Here is a 24,534-nt window from a genome sequence, read left to right as displayed (position 1 = left end):
CTACCATATTAGTTCATATCCTATACGCATATTATCTCAAATACTTCGCTTAAATCGTGCAAGTCCTTATACTCTTCGAGCACTTTAATTACGTTATGAACTTCGAGATTATTAAAATTTTAAGCTAGAAATTTATGGGGCTTTACAGTAACTATGTCAGAAGACCCTTGAGCAGTTGAGAAAATTGACTGTTGAAGACTATAGTACTGAGAAATATTGGCAACGCCATAACGCTCTACTAGGTTATTTCAAGCTTCTATAGTTGTATTATAGTAAAGAATTATTTTAGCTATGTCCTTAGATAGTGAATTCATTATCCATGCCTTAACCATGTTATTACAATATTGCCAATGAGGATATAGTTGAGAATTAGGTATAGGTTCAATAAGAGTTCCATCAATGAGTTGGACTTTATTCTTTGCAGATAGTAAAATTAACATTCCTTTCTTCCAATCTCCAAAACTTGTACCACCAAATGGTATTGAAACTAACATAGTCCCTGGTGTATCGGAAGGATGGAGATAAAGTGGGTGAAAAGCATCAAGGGATGAAGCGGCAGAAGTACTAGATGATTCGGTCGGAGATGAAGTATCACTATTGATAGCCATTATATTACAACAATATTTACTGATAAAATGACTAAGTAATCAACACAGAGAACTCAGAAAGATAGGGTAAGAAAGATATCACCAGAAATGTCGGTTCACGGCGACGAAAAAACTTAGATTTAAGCTGAACTTCACGGCGTGATACTTGTCCAATTACTCGATGAACGAAGAAGAATATTCACCAAAAATACAGTTGAAATCAACCTCTGATTGAGAATTTCAAAACCTCAATCGATCGAAAACGAAAATTCCATTAATTTCGTCGGATCAAAGACAAATACGAATTGTTGAGATTTCTCATATGAAAACTCAGATAATGGCGAAAACTACCAGGATTTGCTCTGATACCATGTGAATTTGAAGATAATCGAAGATAATTTAGGTTTCCATTATGTGGAAAACCCTAGGTCGATGTAAATGAAAGAAGAAACCAAAGATGAAAAATATTTGTGTATTGAAAAAATAATTGTTCAACTATACAAATTAGCCTATCAACATCTATATATACTAATAAGGAATAAAGAATGGCTATGTAATGTAAAGTGTCTATCTATACAATAAAATTTACAAAGCACGTGTTAGTAGTATCAGACTAATGGGCCCGGGTCTATTTTTATTGTCAAAATATGTGAACCTTGAGTGCTGGCCATCTATTCCAATAAAATTACAATTTATATATATATATATATATAACTGCGGAGTATTTGTTTTCAGAATATTTGCAAACATTAAGTATCCATTGTCTAGCATGATAAAAAATGTAAGTCAAACTTTACTATAGCAGTCTTATTGTCTAAATCATTTTTATCTATTAGAGTGGTTGGTTGTTTCACACATATAATAATATTTCACATGTAGTTTTATTTAGTTTTTATAAATAAATTGTCCAGAAATATCATTTTTTTCAAAATTTTATGTTACAAGAGATAAAGTAATTAAATTTAAGCACTTGAAAATTAATATATATTTTACTAATTAAATTATTCTATTTAATATATATATATATATACACAATATTAACAAATTCATAACAAGTTGTATATGTACAACGATTTAGTAGGCGTTTGGACATAAAAATTATAATTTTTAAAAAAAAAATAGTATTTGGAGTTAAGTTGAAAAATGATATTTGAAATTTGAAACTATATTTGAACATGCATTTCACTTGAAAAAATATTGCAGTTTTGTGAGCGGGACAAAAATTTTCCTGAATTCTTTTGAAAAACTCATTTTTGAAATTTTTTCAAAAATTTCATGGACAAACACATTTTTAAAAAAAATATTATATACAAACAAGGCCTTAAACTTTTGGGCACACAAAGTTTAAAACTAGCTACGTTTGTTTTTAAAGAAATAGCTTTACATTTAAATCTCATATGAAATGACTGATAATGGGCAATGACAGAATTGGCTAAATAAATGTAAGATTGAATGGTTGAAAAATTAGCAGAATACAAAAATTACATATACATAACATATCGGCAATGCTACTCTTACATATAACTTAATTATATATGGTGCGATAGCTCGACGTGGTTACCAAAAGTCTAAATGCAAGCATGCACATTCTCAAATTTGAATAAGGCAAATGCATTTGCATGCTAGGTAATGACAAATTTCATATAGTATTTCTTTTTTCTCAATATGTGGAGGCACAACAGAAACACTACACACATTGACTTTGAGTGGGAATTAATAGTGGCATTACTTTATCTTCCACCAAAATGCTATCTCGTTAAGTGATTGAAACCAATAATGTATATAAGTTGGGTTGACACAAGCGAAGCAATTTTTTTTATTTTTTTTCTATGTCCAATTAGTATCCATGTGTTTCCTAAATGGTTACTTGCATTGCATCTTACTCTTTTCCTTCACTTTTTTCTCATTGTGGGAGGAAAAAACATTAGCAAGTTCCACACAACACATTATATACATATTATTAATTTATCCACGTCCTTTAAAGACTTGAATCACATCTTGGTAGTACACCATGATGAGAAAGTTCCTTTTTTCTTGTCATCCAAGGGAAACAAACATATATACAAAATCGTAGCTATTTAGGTTTAAGTAATATATACCATTTGTGTAAAAAAAAATGTACACCATCATGTCATCTTTATATGATATAGCTAGTAAATTTATTTTATTTTCAAGATTACAGATCTCATATTTTAAAGAGACTTATCTATATATACCATTCGGGTGACCTGATAGTATAAAGAGTTATTTACAATGATGGTGGGGAGTTCTTGGAGGGAGGGAGCTGAGGGTCTATCGGAAACAGTCTCTCTACCTTAGGGATAAGGTCTGCGTACAAACTACCCTCCCCACACCTAACTAGTGAAATTATACTGGGTTGTTGTTGTTGTTACAATGATGGTGTACATAACTTAAAATGCTTTCCTAAATAGTTAGTATATATTTGCAAAATTCTCGTAATCAACTGCTTTCTTTTTCACCCCACATGCGTGTATCTACGAGTGAGTATAATTGAAACCTTGAGAAAATGGCAAAGAAGTAGTAGAATAATTAAAGAAAAATTTATCTCCTTTTCATATGGACATCAATCAGCAGCTTATGGCGTCTTAACCAAGTTCTACAACACGTGTATGATGATGAAAATCAAACCTAACTCACCTTAAATTTTTACAATAATAAAAATAATGAATGTTTCATTAGCTAGCTTCATTAGGTTAATTAGCACTAGGTAAATTAGCTAAAGGCTAAAGAAGTAGGCAAGGAGGGTTACGTTGACACTTTCTAATGGAGACATGCTCTTTTTTTTTCTTTAGATTAAATAAATCAAATTATGTATAAAGGTGTAACGGGGATGATAAAAGTCTAAGAAAGTGGGTAATATATATAATAAATAAACAAATATAATACATAATCTTTTTTTAGGGAGAGGAAAGTGGGTAATATGAAGCATGGAAAGGACTTGCACCTTTTGTGCTGCACTTTTTTGTATTGGGTTTGTAGATAATAACATCAATAGTTTTTTTTTTCTTTTAAAAAAGGGGAAGAAAAAGAGAAAAGCATAAAAGAAAATGTAAAATAGTGGGGGGCTAGAAAGATAGAGAGGGTGTAGTTTAGCTTTCCAAGCGTGGATGTTTTTGTTGGAGAATCCACAAACCAAATGGCTCCAATGGGGTCTCATGCCCCACTTATAATCTCATTTTCCCATCTGAATGCTCTCTCCACACGCAATTTCTAATAAATTTAACTCATATACACACCAACAAAGGTTAGTAATAGTCATAAATACTCAATCTATCTTTCATTAGGGGTCTTGAAATGGAGCCCTAAATGTAATATTATTTTTGGTAGAGAGCAATTTATCTTTGGAATTTTTCGGTGTTAATCCAAACTAGTCGGGCCTTCGGATACCGAATGGGAAAAAAAGAAAAGAAAAAAAGAAAAAAAAAAAATATATATATATATATATAGTGGCGGAGCCACATACACCAAAGAGGTGCCAACCGACACCCCTTTGCCGGAAAATTACACAGTATGGCTAGGTAATTTTTTAAAAAATATATATATATACTATATAATGAGACCCCTTACTTCTTGATGAGTTTATTTCTTTATATTTTGACTTTCCTTAATGAAAATCATGGCTCCGTCACTGTATATATATACACACTAACATTACAAAAAGATTTTACATTACCAATATAATTTAACATGTTATAGAAATTTCGTGTCTTACATGAAATTTGTCTTTTTGCTTATTAATTATGATCAGTTACTTCGTAATTATTTTTTAGGTGATCTGATAATATAATTTATTTATTTATTTATTTGCATTCTAGTAAAAAGAAGTTAAAGAAACACACAGAAAAAGAAATACCCAAAAATATTAACAAATAACTCTTGCAGATGTATAATTTTTCTTTAAGGTGTCATAAGACATTGGTTTACCAACAAATTTGGAAGGGGAATCTGGATTGTAATATTCTCTCCTTTCATTGTTACCAGGTTCCAGAAGGCAGTAGAAATGTCAAAGTTACCAGCCAGAAACTTTGAAAATTATGAACTCTAAAGCAAGAAATTAAATGTATAGTTATTTACAACTTTAGTTGCTCCATTAAACATGAAGAGTAAACTCAATTCGCTTAGCCATAATTTGCCACTAGAGAATGCCCGTGACATATTTTATGAGTTGTTGAGTTGCCAACGTATATATAATTGACTATCTTGATCATGACATAAAGATTGAACATTTATGCCGCATGTGTGCCTCATTTATTCTAAGTTATTTTCCAAATACATCCACTTTAATTCGTTATGGGAAAATGATGAACAAGAAACCATTATTTTGATTTTTGAGGTAAATTAAAGTTTGATATATAATAACGCCATTCTAGGCTTTTAGACACTCTGTAATATTAAATTAAGTTTATACTAAGCATGGTGCAACTCCTTCATCCTCACATAAATCTCAAGTGTGTTAAGCTGATCACAAATCATAACTAGCAAGTCAGATTTAGTAGGCGTTAGGACATTAAAATTGTAAAAAAAAAATTAAAACAAAGTAGAATTTGGAATTAAATTGAAAAATATTATTCGAAATTTAAATTATGTTTGGATATACATTTAAAATTATAAAATGTGTCATGCATCTCCCTCAAGTGGAATCAACTGATGCATCACGCATATTATAATTATGGCCAATATTTTGGTTAATGGAGTCCATCTCACATAAGCATAAACATCTTGGCAATATATAGACTTTGTTGACAATATTCTTTGGGACCTAAAAATATTACATTGTGTGGTGGACATCATTTGCACAAGTTGTATCTCTTCTTTTACACCTAAGAGACCAAGACTTTTTTGCCTATAAAAGAGAAGGCCATTAGTTCATTTTAGACACACCAACAACATTTGAGTCTTCATTTCTTGTTTCTTCCTTTCCTCTTTTATTAAGAGTGTTTTGTATGAGAGTTAAGTGTTGGGAAGCACTTGTGTGAACCCTTTCTTTGGAGTGATCTTGTGAGGTTATTCTCTTAGGGTATTTGGGATTAATTAGAGTATTTACTCTAATTTTGTACTCTCTTTTGTACTCTTATTAGTATAGTAAAATTGCTGCTCTCCGCTTGTGGACGTAGGTCACTTTGACCGAACCACGTTAAATTTGTATCTTCTTTATATGCTTTAATTATCATTGTGATCAATTTCCATTGTCTTTGTTATTGTCATTATACCGTTGTTTGGCTAAATTTCATACTACCCGAGTTTTCGATCCTAACACATTGGTATCAGAGCGGATCTAACCGGGTTAGTCCTATGTTGAGAAATTTGACCTAAGTGCAAACTTCAGAATGTGGTAATTAAAGATAGAAGCTATCCTGATTCAGGATGGCTTAGACTTGGCGTTGCAAGGAAAGGAGAAGAAGCCGAATAAAATGACGGATGAGGAGTTTGTCGTCATAGACAAAAGGGCAAAAGCAAGTATCATTTTAAATCTCTCAAATGAGGTTTTACGTGAAGTTTCTGTAGAAATCACAACCAAAGGCATGTGAAAAAAATTGAAAACCTTATATATGAAGATGACGGTGGAAAATAGACTTTACCTGAAGCAGAAGCTTTATACAATTCGTATGGGTGAAGGTACCTCTATTCTCTCTCATCTTGACACATTTGATTTCATTCTTATGGATTTGAGTAATATAGATGCTGAAATTAAAGATGAGGATCAAGTTGTGTTACTGCTTTGTTCTCTACTCCCATCTTTTAAGCATATAAGAGATGTTATGCTTTATGCAAAGGATAATATCTCTTATAAGGATATTAAATATATCTTAAAATCAAAAAGACAGATAGATAGTGATATTAGTAGGGAAGCTAGTGAAACTCAAGCGGAAGTTGGCTTGTTTGTTAGGGGCAAATCCGACTCCATATCTAGATACAAAAATTTAAAGTGTCGCTATTGTCATAAGAAAGGTCACATTATCTCTGAATGCTATAAACTAAAAAATAAAGAAAAGCATAAAGAAAGAAAAAATGAGCACAAAAATACTAACATCGTCGAAACTAGTGTAGCAAGTGATGAGATTGAGGGAACTATATTTTTAACAACTGAAACTAGTTTCAGATCAGACAATGAGTGGATTTTAGATTCCGGTTGTTCATATTATATGTGTCCTAGCAGGGACTTATTATCTACATATGATTCAGTTGCATGTGGAGTTGTCCAATTGGGTAACAATATGTCACGACCCAAACCGATGGGCCGCAATGGGCACCCGATACCTTGATCAACCAAGTACAACCATAACGTATCTTTTCGTATCATACTATCATGGATAACTAAGCCGGAGAGGCTGCCGTGAGATAAGTAGAATACAACATGAAATACCAACTTATACATAAGACATACGGGCCTATAAGACCAAAATAACCACTCGTAGACTGAACATAGGCCGACAAGGCCATACAATCTTTTACGTACATGACATCTGTCTACAAGCCTCTAAGAATACATAATTGTTATAAAGGTCAGGACAGAACCCTGTCATACCGAACAATATACATCTAAATCATACTGACTAAACAAGCAACTCCGAAGCAAACAGAGCGTACCAACACCTTTCGCTGAGCTGATAGACTACTTGGAGGACTCTCGACCTGTCTATCGGGATCTGCGGGCATAAAACACAGAATCCCCAGGAAAAATGGGTATCAGTACAAATAATGTACCGAGTATGTAAGGAATGAAAATCAGTAAATAATAGACATGAGAGAAACATGGAGCAAAAAACTCAACATGTAAGTCTGAACAACTCTGTGAATTATTAATACTTATAATGTCATGCATATGCGTATAAATATCATACCATGCATGGGTACATGCGTTCATAACATCATCAAGCCTTTGAGGGCATCCCATTATATCATCTCGGCCATTATGGCCAAATCATCAATGTATACCAGCTGATCAGGTGGTGGTGCATATATAACGCCGTAACCTTTTCCCATATATATATATATATATATACATACGTATATAATGCCATCTAGTCATGGGTCAATGTACATATATAAATGCATGAAATGCATAAGAAATACGTTAATAAGATTTCTCGGAATGTCATAAAAATAATATGCATGTCGGATAAACTTTATCAAATATGTATTTTTCTGTAACCCATGAACAGAATATATAATAATAATTCACATGGGGAATCAAAAATATAGACATCCCTAGTATTTCTATGAATAGAGTCATTTATGAAAGTTGTGCATTTGCTCGTTTCATTTGTATCATATGGATCATGCCAAAAGGAAAGATGGGATAGCCTTAACATACGTGTGTCGATTCTTTTGACAATTCCTCTAACACAAATCAATTGTGACAAATCACGTAACGGCGGATCGAAATAGGAAGAAATCCGTATGATATTCTTGATAAAGATTGTACCGTACTCCCTTAGAATCAAAATCTCACGTTGCGATAACATTAGGTAGACTTCGTATGAAATCTTTGAATTAATTTCGTAGCTATTGCAACATTAGCTTTGCTGAAGCTTGTTACGTTGCTATGAATATATCTCTCTTTTGTGAATTTATCAAAATCTCATATGACTTTGTTGAATTAGAGAAGTCTTTCATGACTTGGTTGAAGCAGAACATTTCCCTTTTTCCAATTCTTTGTAAATTTGAGTCTTTTATGGCTTTAGACAAGATTCCCTCTAAAGGTGCCACCTAGCCTCACAACATGGTTAGTCACCTTAGGCTTAATTAAAGCTTCACACATGCTGCCACGTTTTTGGCTATATCCAAAAGCTTTAATTAATCACCCATCAATTTTTAATTAACTAGTTAATTTCTCATTAACTAATAATTAACTAATTCCCCACATAATTAAAAATTATCTCAATTTACTTAAAATACTGCTCACTTTTAGCACACTTTACACACCTCACTATCATGGCCATGTGGTACCTTGTATGGTATTAGTCCATAAATACCGGGTATGTTAGCTTGGGCCGTATTTTATCCCAAAATATCAAACTTTGATGAAATTTATTTTCTTCGATTTGCTTACCCTCTCTCCTTCACGAATTTACTCATCACTTGTTTGAAATAGTAAAATACTTATAATCTTAAAATAATCATATTCCCGAACTTATGTCGATTAACTTACGACGAAAATTTAACGTACGAAAATACGGGATGTAATATCTCATTTCCGAACTTTCATCAATTTACTTATGGCGTATTTTTACGTATAAAAACATGAGGTGTAATATCATTCCCCCCCTTTGGAACATTCGTCCTCGAATGTTGACTAATGCACTTATCATTTTCATAACTTATGTCTTCCGAATACTTTAATATTCTCCTTGCCATTTAGGCAACTGTTCTTTGAATAAATCCAAAGGACAGGGCATTCCTTCCTTTAAGCCTCTTTCTTACACTACGACTTGTAGTCGGAATCCTTCTAATCTCGTAACTGTTGCTACCTTCTATCATGCAGTCTGTACGACTCTAACTTTGTATGTGCGCCTATGTGACTCTTCTCTTCTCTTTCCTCCAGCTTTTAGCCAATCTCTAGGCTTCACTTTGTGTTCATATTTAAAATTATGCCAAGCTGTCCCTTTGGGCGTCATTAGCTTTACTTCATCTAAGTAGGCCATACTATACCATAATTCTTACTTCGATTTATCGTTACTGAGGTCTGCTACCAAACTTCAAGTTACTCTCGTTGCTTATCCTATATACATAAAGCTAAATCTTTTAATGCTTCTTCATTACTGTTTATCTTAAGACTGATGGCCTAATCTCATCTCGTACTTTGCAGCTTTTACCTATCCATTGTTGATTTACCTCAATGTTGATCTACAATCTTCCATTGATAACTTGAAACTTCTTACGTAATATATTGCCACTAGGGCTTACGCTGCATCGTGGAACATTTGAAGTGATTTTCCTGATCCACCTGGGGGCGATACTATACTTTCATAACCATATTTTATAGCATCCCAATGTGATTTTCTTCACGTGAGTATTTTAATCATGTACAATTCATGAAATCATTACTCAATCGAATGCCCAAACGTCATCCTTCATTTATCACAATTACACCCTCATTCTACTACCAGGGCAGCATTCCATCTCTTCTAAATGTTACTAGTCTTAGACTCCTTTGAGTTCACTCAGGCTATAACTGAGCTTTCTATAACTTAGAGAGATCATTAGCTCCCTTGTTTTCATGGGCTTAATCCTGAGGACTTATCCATTCTCGTCACCTTCTCACTCGCCCTTTCTTATCCTTACTCCTGCCTTCCTAAAACCTTGTCGCTTTACCATACTTTAGCTTGTGACCTACACATATCTATTTATATTACTCGCAACCTTCCTTCAACTTGCTTGCACCATAGATTTCCTCGTGTTACTCTGGAACATCAACCGAGACATCATATCTTCTCTAACTCTTCTTTACTCTTTTAACTATACCTCTCGATACATAGAAACCATAGGCCGGAAAATATGCCACTGATGATGCCGTTATCATTCCTGGATACTGAGTCTCAGCGTTTCTGGCCTTCTATCTGAAGTATGGACTATTTACAACCTTCTGTATTTGAGTATCTCGTACGTTGTTCACCTTTACCTTACTTACCTTAAATCTTTCCTCGCATCTTCTATCTCTTTTATGACCTCCCTTCCACATAGGTATAATTCACATCCACGACTTGAAGCTCTATTATAATACTTGCACCTCTAGTGCATACACAATCCGGTGGGAGCTTCATACTGACTTCTTATGAGGCTAGTACTTTTCTAACTGGCTTTATCGTAGAGCCGTTATAGAATATGGTTGTTATACTATCTCTCTTGTACCTCTGATATTAAGAGTGATTCTGCAATGTCCTCAATCACGATTCTGTAATTTCCTGGGTCTAATAATCAGACTCCTGATTTACTTTGTTGATGTAACTCTTTAGTTTCCTCTTCCTTCTGATCAGCCTTTATGTAGGCGTAAGCTATTTTTCGATCTGCGGCTCATGGTATGAGTTATTACTTTAGACTTTCATAGATGCTATGGAATATCTATGATACCATCATTTAATAATTCAATCCCTTGTCTATGATCTGGACTCAATTATTTCTTTTAACTTATACCAGAGTCTTCTACAACTGTATGATTATCAACATATATGTTGCATGGATAATACTCTGAAATCTAAAGTGCATTCATAACGTAACTCACTCTGGATCACTGATCGAATAATTCCTTTCGTTCCTTCTCAACTTTCTTTAAATATAAGCAATTACTTTTCCTGGTCGTTTTTCCACTTGTTACATGCATACTTAGCTTATCTTAGTTCCCACGCATGCCGGAATTTTCGTGCAACTCATATGATCTCGAATATTACTTTTGATTTTTCTTCCCATTCCTTAGCCACTGTAAGTGCCACTTTCTCATGGAGTGCATACAATGTTGTAGTGAGACTGTTGTTTTTTTACCCATGACCATTTCCTTTTTAGGTCACTGTGCTTAGCTTGAAGCCTCCTTCCTTATTTCCTCAGCTAGTCTTTTGTTGTAGTACTTAGGAAAGACCTTCTGACTCTTGTAAAGCTGCGAGCTTATTACATCGTATACTTGACGGAAATTTTGATGTTCTTCCTCGCCTATAATTATCCGTAATTACTTATTTTCACGCCCTTGTGCTTGTAGGGTTTCTCCTGAACTGAAGTTTTGACTGTCTTAGCAGTGAGACTATTTTTTATTTTCATAACATTCATACGGTAATTTTAACTATCCCAACTCTTATCTGAATATTTCCCAAGGGTCACGCTGTCGTATCTGCGAGACTGAATTCCCATGTTGGGGTTCACTATATTTATCTTGTACGATCTGTTGATTTGTCTGTAACCTCTTGTCTAGTCATAACTAGACTCTTCCTGAATTAACTACTAACTGCTCGTTGGTCCATTCCCATATTAATATTTTGTGTAATCTTTCTTGGATTATTTCTTTTGTCTTAACTTACGTCTCGCACTGGCTCCTTATCTATTAATAACATCTCTAGCATGAATCCTTACTTCCTCTCCTTGACGTCGTGTTTGCATAATGTTCTGGAATCATTGCATGTCTGTAGGATTTGAATGAGTGCAATCTCATCCCTTTCTCATTTTTATCGCATTCTCCATTTACCATTCCGTAGTTACTAAAACTGCTTAATTCTGACTTAATGCCACATCACTCCATATTCCCCCCTTTTAGGGGAGTACTAATATTTAGAGCTATGACGCCTATAGATGTTTTACCTCTTCATTTTTTGCATCCTTTCACACCATCGATGACCCTTACCCGCCTTCCGGTAATCATTATGTACCAAGGATAACAAAATTCCTTACTCACGAGGGTGACACCTAGTATAACTGGCACACATAGTCCCTTAAGCTTAACTTTGCTCACATTGTTTACTTTAGGGAAGTGTCTTCCTGAATTTCTCATGAATCTTCTTCTATTGTCCATTCTATTATCGCCAGAACGCAATCTGAAATCCTCATGATGCCGACCATTATCAATTTACTCAGTCCCTAATTCATGTTTAGTTTATCTTGTTCACCAGCCTATACTGATTTCTATTATTCTGGGGTCTAACTTTTCCTTCTGGTAGTCGCGTTAGAGTCACGAACTTATTTCTCGAAATGAGGATATGACTTTATGTCCTATACTCTTTTGGTGTCTCAAGGCATGTCACCTCTCGTCGTTTCCTTTACTTGACTATAGACTATGTAATATTGTCATCTTTTGATCTACCGTTGTCATCCATGTATCATATCTTTCTCATAATGCTTCATTAACTCTTTTCTTATTTCCCGCTAACATTTTTGTCTATCACTTTATTTTAAAATTTTCAACAGGACATTCTTTTGCTTTTAGCTCCCCTTGCTCCATCTTCTGGCTCTTCGAGTTGCCTAACATTCTTTCTTTACTAAGGACGGGAGCCACACTAAGGTAATATTTATCTCTTTCAAGGCTTTCAGTGCCTATCTTTGTAGTACTCATATCTAGTTGTACTATTTTAGAGTGCACCATCTGGGTGTCTCACAAGGAGATCTATTATCACATTTGCAATATCCTTCGAAAATGTCAGCTAACGCTAACAATCCATCCACCATTTTGGGTTACCCTAACCCCAGCTAGATCCTGATATCCTGCCTTCTCTTATACTACTCAAAAGGCTTATATTCCTCTGCGATAATCTTCATTAGCTGGGTAGCTCGTACCCTTTTTCATCTTGCTTCTTTTACTTGCTGAAACTTGTATCTACCTTCTGATTCTCTTATTTTTTTTACCGTAAAAGTGGATAGACATTCTTGCCTTAGGGATCCTTATCAAGAAGTTCACACATCTTAGTATACACATGATCTACTGAATACCTCATATTTATCCATCATAAGCATGATGCAAAAATTGAGTTCCTCTAACTCAACTCTTCCATAGCCACATTCAATCTCTTACCAACTATCTTTTTAGATGTAGGCATCATCGTATTCTAAATAAGATAGAGTTTAGAAAATTGAGTTCTTACAACTGAGCTCTACCACACGATCTAGAGTAAGAAGAAAGAGTGACAGTCCTAAATGCCTTGTAGCCTCCTGCTTATAAGTGTGGTTCATAACACATCCATAAACAAAACTCTACTAGTCACGGCTTGTAGACTCCCTAGGACAGATTTGCTCTGATACCACTTTTGTCACGACCCAAACCGATGGGCCGCGACGGGCACCGGTACCTTACTCAACCGAGTCCCAACATAACGTATCTTTTTGTATCATACTATCATGGATAACTGAGCCAAAGAGGTTGTCGTGAGATAAGTAGAATACAACATGAAATACCAACTTATACATAAGACATACGGGCCTATAAGACCAAAATAACCACTCGTAGACTGAACATAGGCCGACAAAGCCATACAATCTTTTACGTACATGACATCTATCTACAGGCCTCTAAGAATACATAATTGTCATAAAGGTCGGGACAGAGCACTGCCATACCGAACAATACACGTCTAAATCATACTAACTAAACAAGCAACTCTGGAGCAAACGGAGCACACCAACACCTTCCGCGGAGCTGATAGCCTACTTGGAGGACTCTCGACCTGTCTATCGGGACCCACGGGCATGAAATGCAACATTCCTAGGCAAAAGGGATGTCAATACAAATAATGTACCGAGTATGTAAGGAATGAAAATGAGTAAATAATAGACATGAGAGAAACATGGAATAAAAGACTCAACATGTAAGTCTGAACAACTCTTTGAGTCATTAATACTTATAATATCATGCATATGCGAATAAATGCCACACCATGCATGGGTACATACGTTGATAACATCATCAAGCCTCTGAAAGCATCCCATCATATCATCTTGGCCATTGTGGGCAAATCATCAATGTATACCTGCTGATAAGGTGGTGGTGCGTATATAACGCTGTAACCTTTTTCCATATCCCATATACATATATATACGCGTATATAACGCCATCTAGTCATGGGTCAATGTACATGTATAAATGCATGAAATGCATAAGGAATACGTTAATAAGATTTCTCGGAATGTCATAAAAATAATATGTCTGTCAGATAAACTTGATCAAATACGTATTTTTCTGAAACCCATGAATAGAAGATATAATAATAATTCACATGGGTAATCAAGAATATAGACACCCCTAGTATTTTTATGAATAGAGTCATTTATGAAAGTTGTGCATTTGCTCGTTCCATTTGTATCGTATGGATCATGCCAAAAGAAAAGAAGGGATAGCCTTAACATACCTGTGTCGATTCTTTTGACAATCCCTCTAACACATATCAATTGCGAATAATTACGTAATGACGGATCGAAATAGGAAGAAATCTGTATGATATTCTTGAGAAAGATTGTACCGTACTTCTTTAAAATCAAAATCTCACGTTGCGATAACATTAGGTAGACTTCGTATGAAACTTTTGAATTAATTTCGTAGCTAATGCAACATTAGCTTTGCTTAAGCTTGTTACGTTGCTATGGATATATCTCTCTTTTGTAAATTTATCAAAATCTCATATGACTTTGTTGAATTATAGAAGTCTTTCATGACTTGGTTGAAGAAGATCGTTGCCATTTTTCCAATTCTTTGTAAATTTGAATCGTTTATGGCTTTAACCAAGATTCCCTCTAAAGGTGCCACCTAGCCTCACAACATGGTTAGTCACCTTAGGCCTAATTAAAGCTTCACACATGCTTCCACATTTTTGGCTTTATCTAAAAGCCTTAATTAATCACCCACCAATTCTTAATTAACCAGTTAATCTCCTATTAACCAATAATCAACCAATTACCCACATAATTAAGAATTATCTCAATCTACTTAAAATACTACTCACTTTTAACACACTTTACACACCTCACTATTATGGCCATGTGTACTTTGTATGGTATTAATCCATAAATACCGGATATTTTAACTCGGGCAGTATTTTATCCCAAAATGTCAAACTTTGACGAAATTTATTTTGTTCGATTTGCTTACCCTCTCTCCTTCATGAATTTACTCATCACTTATTTGAAATAGCAAAATGCTTATAATCTCAAAATAATCCTATTCCCGAACTTACGTCGATTAACTTACGACGAAACTTTAACGTACGAAAATGCGGGATGTAATATCTCATTTTCGAGCTTTCATCAATTTACTTATGGCGTATTTTTACGTACGAAAACATGGGGTGTAACACAATATTACTTGTAACATTATTGGCAAAGGTATAATTCGGATCAAAATGCATGATGGTGTGGTGAGAACTCTCACCGATATTAGATATGTTCCTGAGTTGAAGAAAAATCTCATATCTTTGGGCACTTTAGAACTCCTTGGGTGCAAATTCACTGGTAAGGTGGAGTTCTGAAAAATTTTCAAGGTGCTCTTGTGATCATGAAAGCACACAGATTTGGTTCGTTGTATACTTTATTGGGCTCAACTATTATAGGTCATACTACAGTTTCGGTATCAGACAACTTGTCTGATTTTGATGGCATTAAATTTTGACATATGCCCATTGGGACTTTTGCGGAGAAGGTGGAGCAAACTTACTATATCAACCAAAATTAGGCCAAGGTGGACATTTATAATTATGGCTAATATTTTAGCTAATGGAGTCTATCTCACATAATCATAAACATCTTTGCAACGTGTAGACTTTGTTGGCAATATTCTTTGGGACCTAAAAATATTGCATTGTGTGGTGGATATCATTTGTATAAGTTGTATCTCTTTTTATACACCTAAGAGGCCAAAACTTTTTTGCCTATAAAAGGGAAGGCCATTAGTTCATTTTAGACACACCAACAAGACTTGAGTCTTCATTTCTTGTTTCTTCCTTTCCTCCTTTATTAAGAGTGTTTTGTATGAGAGTTAAGTGTTGGGGAACACCTGTGTGAACCCTTTCTTTGGATTGATCTTGTGAGGTTATTCTCTTAGGATATTTGGGATTAATTAGAGTATTTACTCTAATTTTGTACTCTCTTTTGTACTCTTATTGGTATAGTGAAATTGCTCATCTCCGCTTGTGGACGTAGATCACTTTGACCGAACCACGTTAAATTTGTGTCTTCTTTATATGCTTTAATTGCCGTTGTTATCAACTTCCATTGTCTTTGTTATTATATTATACCGTTGTTTGGCTAAATTTCGTACTACCCGAGTTCCCGATCCTAACACATATCATCTTATCTTGGATTCGTTTTTTTTTTTCGGTTGTAACTTCTTAGGGGGTAAATTTTAGAAACGATTTTGTTGTAAAATAAGATTACAGAAGTAGAATTATTGTTTTTTAAAAAAAATTCTTAAAACTATGCCAATTTGATATGTAATGTGGGTGGTTAAGCTACTAAAATCAAGTACCTCCTAAAAGCTATGACTTCCAATTAAGTCGTCAATCCACATCCACCAATCTTGAGTTACTTCTTGACGCGTATCACATGGAAAAAATTATATTTTAATATTGTTCAAAATAGAAAGAAAAACAAAAAAAAAATTAATTAAGTACCGATTATTGGACAAAAAGATTATTAAAGCTAGTATGGAGGGTGATTAAATTAGAGTCAAAACGTGACTCGAGGAATCCTTTGCTTTACATCTCATTTACAATAGCATATACATAAATAAATAAAATGGTGTATTGCATAGGATTTTACAACACTAGTCATTTTTATATGTTATAACATGTAATGTAATGTAATCTGTCTTATTTTCAAGATTTATAAATCTCATCTATAAGCAATTTTACTTAGCTTATATATATATTTTTAATTGACCTGAGAACATAGAAAACATTTATTTGGCGTTGTATATAATTTGAATTCTTTTTTAATAAGTGCTACGAAAAAGGAACTTGGGAATTAAGAAATAAAAATGAAACGAACTTGATTGGGCGTGTGATTATTGTTCCCCCAACTCCAAACAATAGGGCATTTAATTTATCAAGCAATCCTCTTGTTATCCATATTTTTCTCTTAGGGTTTATAAATAATTGGCTTCAATGGATCTTCTCATCTGTGCACAAGATTTGTTTCAGGTGATTAAATCATGGTCTACAGGTTATTTAATTATTTTTTCCCTTTTTATCTGTCCAACCATACCTCATTAGACACTATACATTGTACATTCACTTTTCATTTCTTTCATTAATTAATAATACTATTTCTTTATTCATGTGTGCTTTGTCTTGCTCTTTCTCTAGGATTTGTTTAATCAAGGTTTGGTTTAGTAAGCAGTAGGCTTTATTTTGTCTTTGTTGTTTTAAGTAGCAGCTCTTAACCACCAAATCCGATTATTAAGAGGAAAAATTAGATGGGGTATTCCATTTACGTCACGTATTGAGTAATCAAGATTGATTTTAGGTATAATCAGAGCAATAGTCAAAGAACCGATCGGTTGAGGATTTGACTGTCGTTATCGATAATCACGTACTCAATTAACTTAATCAGAATACTATCAATTGAGCTAAGCTGATATAATAAAATATGTAGAGGAGGAAAAACAATTTCAATCAAGAGAGAATATATTCGCTTCACATACAAATGAATAATTAAGCACTAATTAAGCAACTGACAAATATACAGTTGAATTTTAGTTCTAGAATTTCACGTAGGACAATTTCTTAATATTATTGTAAGTTATGCCACTATGAAGTGGGTGATGTATATATCTAGAAAAATGAAGTGATGTTGATGCACATTGTCATTGTTTAGAATTGAATTTTTAAACATGAACTTTAATCATAATATGAAAAGATTAATACTGTAGATTTTTTAAATAAATGTAGTGTCCGAATCATTTCGTAGTAAATTTTTTTTTATAATCGTGATATCCGAATAAGTTTATGGACACCTCAACTAATTTCACGAAGTACGTATTACTGTCAGCATAGGTACCAACTTAATATCGTATATGGCAAAATATGATGCTCATAATTGTATACTATAATCATGTATTTCAGCACTTGAATATTCCAAAAATGAAAGTAAGAGAAAGGAAAAATTAAGGGATAAAAAGTTGATAATAAAGAGTAAAGTGAGGGTAGTATTATTGATTAAATACTTGTTACAAACTGCAAAAGTGCAAGTGAGTGTAGTATAAAGTTTGTTTCTTTTAAAAATATTATGATAAAAAGGGAGTCTTTATCCTGGTTCTGGGGTGGTATCCATTGATGGCTCTCTTGATGGTTCAAGTAAAGCCATAAATCACATCAATGAAAAGTATTATTGTACTCTTTTGTAGGCCATGTTTCACTCCATTCTCTTCTTTTTTTCTCCTCTTCTTGCCTTTTAACCTCAGTCTTAAAGTAGAGTTATTGATGGTTTGAACTTAGAAAGTAAAGTCCATATCTAACTGGATAAACAGTGACTGCATTGATTTATTTATTTATGTTCTATACGTGGATCGATAGTAATAGTAAATCCAAGAATTTTATCAAGAATATTCAAAGTTGAAAAAAAATAAAAAATAAAATAAAAAATTCTCCAACAAGAGATGTTCAATATATATTATATATCTTTAAAATATAATATTTTACATATATACACAGTCTAATTTTCATGATGAAGGGTTATCAATTAATCACCCTTAGGACAATGTAGTTTCGCCCTGATCGATAGTGCAAATAATTTTTATATTGCCAAATTAAGTTGACATACAATATGTAACGTAGTTCTTTATATCAACTCTGATATGTTAATCTGAAAAATACAATACCGACCTATTCTAACCAATTAAATTGTTGATAAGGCAAAAACTATTTACATTGTAAATGTGTATAAGTTATTCTTTTTTTTAAAAAAAAACATTGTGTGAATGTTGGGAAACTTTTGTATCAAGTAGGAATAGCTGGTTAGATGGGGCCATATTGTGTTTGGATGATTCATGGTTTGAATGGTCAAGCTTCAAATGATTGGGCGTTCTCTTGTAAGACATAGGATACCATCCCCTTTCTGTACTTCTATATTTTTCTTTTCCTTTTTGAAAATTCAAAAGTTTTGGTCTTGGAGTTGATATAATTAGGGCTTGACCAATGACCAGCTTAGATTTTACCCAAAATATGGACCATGATAAGAGAATTTTCTTAACATAGTAATTAAAATAAATCTGAATTCATAAGTTTAAAAGGGGGAATGTAATTCAAGAATCACGAAGAGAAGAATGTCTTAGTTTTTCTTGCATTATAATTAAGTGAAGAGGCCTGAAATTAAAAGGCACACAAAATAGTGACATTCCTAAAATAAACGGAAAAGGGCCAAATATATCCATGTATTTTCGAAAATGGTCTAAAAATACCACTCGTTATACTATTGGGCTATATATACTCTTCTCGTCATACTTTGAAATAAATATACCCTTATTTTGGATGGAGTGCCACGTGTCAGCACCAGATAAAAACGACTCATTTCTTTTTTTTACCCGATCCGTTTTACAAAACCCACCACCCGACCCGTTTTAAAATTCAGTTTTTTTAAAGCATATATTTTGTAAAAACTAATTTTTTTTTTGTAAAAACTGAAAAAAAAAAAATTGCAAAATATATATTTTTAAGTCTTTTCAGTTTTTTTAAATTATATTTTTTGTAAAAACTAAAAAAAAAATATTTTTTTAAAAAAATGCTTTAAAAACTGAAAAATATATATTCTGAAAAAACTGGAAAAAAAAAGAAATTTTCAAATTATATATTTTTCAGTTTTTTAAAGTATTTTTTTGTAAAAATTGAAAAAAAATGCAAAATATTTTTATTTTTTTAAAACTAATGCATATGTAGTCCACTGCTTTAGGAGAGTCTTTTTTTTCAGTTTTTTAAAAAAATATTTTTTTTTAATTTTTACAAAAAGAATACTTTAAAAAAACTGAAAAGACTTAAAAATATATATTTTGCAAATTCCTTTTTTTTCAGTTTTTTACAGAATACATATTTTTCAGTTTTTAAAGTATTTTTTAAAAAAATATTTTTTTTTAGTTTTTACAAAAAAAATACTTTAAAAAAACTGAAAAGACTTAAAAATATATATTTTGTAATTTTTTTTTCAGTTTTTACAAAAACAAATTTCAGTTTTTACAAAATATATACTTTAAAAAAACTGAATTTTAAAACGGGTCGGGTGGTGGGTTTTTTAAAACGGATCGGGTAAATAAAAAAAAAAAGAAATGGGCCATTTTCATCTGGTGCTGACACGTGGCACTCCATCCCAATAATATAACGAGGGGTATTTTTAAATCATTTTCGAAAGTACATAAATACATTTGGTCATTCGCCGTAAAATAAATCACTAAAAATAAAGAATCACAATAGAAACCAACTTGGTCCTTTTCAGTGATATTGCTCTTTCCAATATCAGAAAAATGATGCGTTTTCCCTTTCTTTTAAAGTGGGTGTGGAGTAGAGTGGGTATGTAGAGAGAAAACGAATGGAGAAAATAAAAAAGAGCAACAATATACTATAGAAAAATGTGTTAAGGAGTACAAACCTAAACCAAAGAAAACCAAACCACACGGGTCAACAAACCCAACCCAAAAAGAAGAAATAGAGAGACGAATTGGAGAAATCATGATACAACCACTCACGGGTCCACTCCACAATCTCTTAGGAGTAATAACAGTTATTCAGTGATGACACATACAAACATTACGAAAAAAATACTTACTCCAACTCTCTCTATATATATGTATCAAAAAATAATAATTGTATGATATAACATGCGAACGTGTATAAACTTTATCACTTAATTATGATTAAAAATAAATTCATATCTCAATTTGTTACTTAGCTATGATAAACTAGTATACTTTTGCAACCTAGTATTTCATTGTTCTTGTCCAAAGTATATCTAACACCATCCTAATACTTAGTGGCGGATTTACGTATAGTTAACGGGTTCAACTAAATTCAATATTTTCGACTTAAAAACAAAAAATATGTGAACCTCTAATTTCAAATATACATTGAGTTCTGTAATAATCACTTAAAGGTTGAACACTTACAACTCAACAACAACTATGCTTCAGTCCCAAATAAGTTGTGATTGACGATATGAATCGTCATTCTTTTCATTAAACTCAATTTATATCATCTTCATTGCCAAAATAAAATAAAAGTGCAAGTGAAAAGACTTATATATATATATATATATATATATATATATATATATATATATATATATATGCCATACGTAAAAATACGCCATAAGTAAATTGATGAAAGCTCGGAAATGAGATATTACATCCCGCATTTTCGTACGTTAAAGTTTCGTCGTAAGTTAATCGACGTAAGTTCGGGAATAGGATTATTTTGAGATTATAAGCATTTTGCTATTTCAAATAAGTGATGAGTAAATTCATGAAGGAGAGAGGGTAAGCAAATTGAAGAAAATGAATTTCGTCAAAGTTTGACATTTTGGGATAAAATACTGCCCGAGCTAAAATATTCGGTATTTATGGATTAATACCATACAAGGTACACATGGCCATAATAGTGAGGTGTGTAAAGTGTGTTAAAAGTGAGTAGTATTTTAAGTAGATTGAGATAATTCTTAATTATGTGGGTAATTGATTGATTATTGGTTAATAGGAGATTAACTGGTTAATTAAGAATTGGTGGATGATTAATTAAGGCTTTTAGATAAAACCAAAAATGTGGAAGCATGTGTGAAGCTTTAATTAGGCCTAAGGTGACTAACCATGTTGTGAGGCTAGGTGGCACCTTTAGAGGGAATCTTGGTTAAAGCCATAAAAGACTCAAATTTACAAAGAATTGGAAAAATAGCAACGTTATGCTTCAACCAAGTCATGAAAGACTTCTATAATTCAACAAAGTCATATGAGATTTTGATAAATTCACAAAAGAGAGATATATTCATAGCAACGTAACAAGCTTCAGCAAAGTTAATGTTGCAATAGCTACGAAATTAATTCAAAGATTTCATACGAAGTCTACCTAATGTTATCGCAACGTGAGATTTTGATTCTAAGGGAGTACGGTACAATCTTTCTCAAGAATATCATATAGATTTCTTCCTATTTAGATCTGTCGTTACGTGATTTGTCGCAATTGATGTGTCTTAGAGGGATTATCAAAAGAATCAACACAGGTATGTTAAGGCTATCCCTTCTTTCCTTTTGGCATGATCCATACGATACAAATGGAACAAGCAAATGCACAACTTTCATAAATGACTCTATTCATAGAAATACTAGGGGTGTCTATATTCTTGATTCCCCATGTGAATTATTATTATATCTTCTATTTATGGGTTTCAGAAAAATACGTATTTGATAAAGTTTATCCGACAGGCATATTATTTTTATGACATTCCGAGAAATCTTATTAACGTATTTCTTATGCATTTCATGCATTTATACATGTACATTGACCCATGACTAGATGGCGTTATATACGCATATATATATATATATATATATATATATATATCTCAAATCTAGCTGGTTACGTTGATAATTTGGGAAAAGGTTACGGCGTTATATACGCACCACCACCTGATCAGCTGGTATACGTTGATGATTTGCCCACAATGGCCAAGATGATATGATGGGATGCCCTCAGAGGCTTGATGATGTTATGAACGCATGTACCCATGCATGGTATGGCATTTATACGCATATGCATGATATTATAAGTATTAATGACTCAAAGAGTTGTTCAGACTTACATGTTGAGTCTTTTACTCCATGTTTCTCTTATGTCTATTATTTACTGATTTTCATTCCTTACATACTCGGTACATTATTTGTATTGACATCCCTTTTGCCCGGGAACGCTGCATTTCATGTCCGCGGGTCCCGATAGACAGGTCGAGAGTCCTCCAAGTAGGCTATCAGCTCCGCGGAAGGTGTTGGTGCGCTCCGTTTGCTCCAGAGTTGCTTGTTTGGTCAGTATGATTTAGACGTGTATTGTTCGGTATGGCGGGGCTCTGTCCCGACCTTTATAACAATTATGTATTCTTAGAGGCCTGTAGATAGATGTCATGTACGTAAAAGATTGTATGACCTTGTCGGCCTATGTTCAGTCTACGAGTGGTTATTGTGCAATTTGTGATATGTTGTAAGATTTGGGCACCTGATGTGCAATTTGTAATATGTTGTAAGATTTGAGCACTTGATGTGCAATCTATGATATGTTGTAAGATTGATCACTTGATGTGCAGTCTGTGATATGTTGTAAGATTTGAGCACTTGATGTGCAATTTGTGAAATGCTGCAATATTTGGCACTTGAGTTGCAAGTTATATTATGCTATGATATTTGGGCACTTGAGGTGCGATTTGCGAAATATTGTAATATTGATACGCATGCGGTGAGATAAGAGTGGCTTGAAATGCGTGGCTAGTAAGGGAACTACTAGAAGTAATGCGGTGATATAAGGTCAGGGTGTTGAAATGCATGCGGTGAGATAAGGGTGGCTTGATACGCATGGCTAGTAGGGGAACTACTAGAAGTCATGCGGTGTGATAAGGGTGGCTAAAACCGTGGTATGCTATTTCGGAAAAAAAATGATTTCTTTAAAATTAAATATGAAAGCTCCCGCCGTGATATAAGGAAATGAGATATTGTGAATTTATTTATGATTTGGTACTACGAGGAAGTACCTCAGGAGTGCCCTTTTGTTGATATTTCTCTATGGATGCACTTGCCTTTGGTTATTTTATTTTTCCGAAATTTGTAAATTCTTGTGTTTTCCGTGATGTATTATTTCACCTAATATTAAGTGTTTTGTATTTCTTGAGGTATTGTGTTGACCTCCACTTTTTCGTACGAGACTTTGTATTTTTGGGTTATACTTGTTTTGATGATTGAGTTGTTTAAATTTGCAGTGCATGTACTCAATCTTTCTTCTACTTATCTTAAATACTTACTCTCGAAGGTGCTGTTATATAGCTCAAACTTCTGGTTGATGCCCTCACTAGTTTCGTCAATTAGTACAACACCATTAACAAATACAACAATAACAACAACAACAACAACAACAACAATAACAAACCCAGTGTAATTCCATAAGTGGAGTTTGGGGTGGGTAGTGTGTACGCATACCTTACCCTTACCTTATAAAGGTAAAGAGGCTATTTCTGATAGACCATCGACTCAAGAAATAATAAAAATAAAGCAACAACAATATAATAGGGTAACGTAAGCGAATGAGACAACATGTAATAATAAAGAATCAGGAACAAGGAAATACAAGAATAATACTATTACTACTGGTAAGCCTAGGAGAAAATTGCGACTACCAGTCAACATTCAACTCTAATTTTAGACCTCCACACCTTCCTATCGAGAGTCATATCATCGGTAAGCTGCAACAATGACATGTCCTGCCTAATCACCTCTCCAAGTACTTCTTAGGCC

The 24,534-nt window shown here is 33.3% G+C and overlaps 1 protein-coding gene across 1 annotated transcript; it reads right to left on the bottom strand.

Moving 5' to 3' along the window:
• Nucleotides 1-248: 248 nt before the first annotated feature.
• On the bottom strand, nucleotides 249-608 carry LOC117279500 (uncharacterized). The gene has a single exon (XM_033659046.1). It carries the CDS (start codon nucleotides 606-608, stop codon nucleotides 249-251), a length of 360 nt encoding a protein of 119 aa, XP_033514937.1.
• Nucleotides 609-24,534: the final 23,926 nt, after the last annotated feature.

The sequence above is a fragment of the Nicotiana tomentosiformis genome, chromosome 4, assembly GCF_000390325.3.
Source record: "Nicotiana tomentosiformis chromosome 4, ASM39032v3, whole genome shotgun sequence".
Taxonomy (NCBI): Eukaryota; Viridiplantae; Streptophyta; class Magnoliopsida; order Solanales; family Solanaceae; genus Nicotiana; species Nicotiana tomentosiformis.
The sequence above is the reverse complement of the archived record's forward strand: the minus strand, read 5'-3'. Positions and strand labels throughout refer to the sequence as shown.

Excerpts from the sequence above, each read along its gene's own strand:
- LOC117279500 (XM_033659046.1), bottom strand. The coding sequence starts at position 608 with ATGGCTATCAATAGTGATACTTCATCTCCGACCGAATCATCTAGTACT.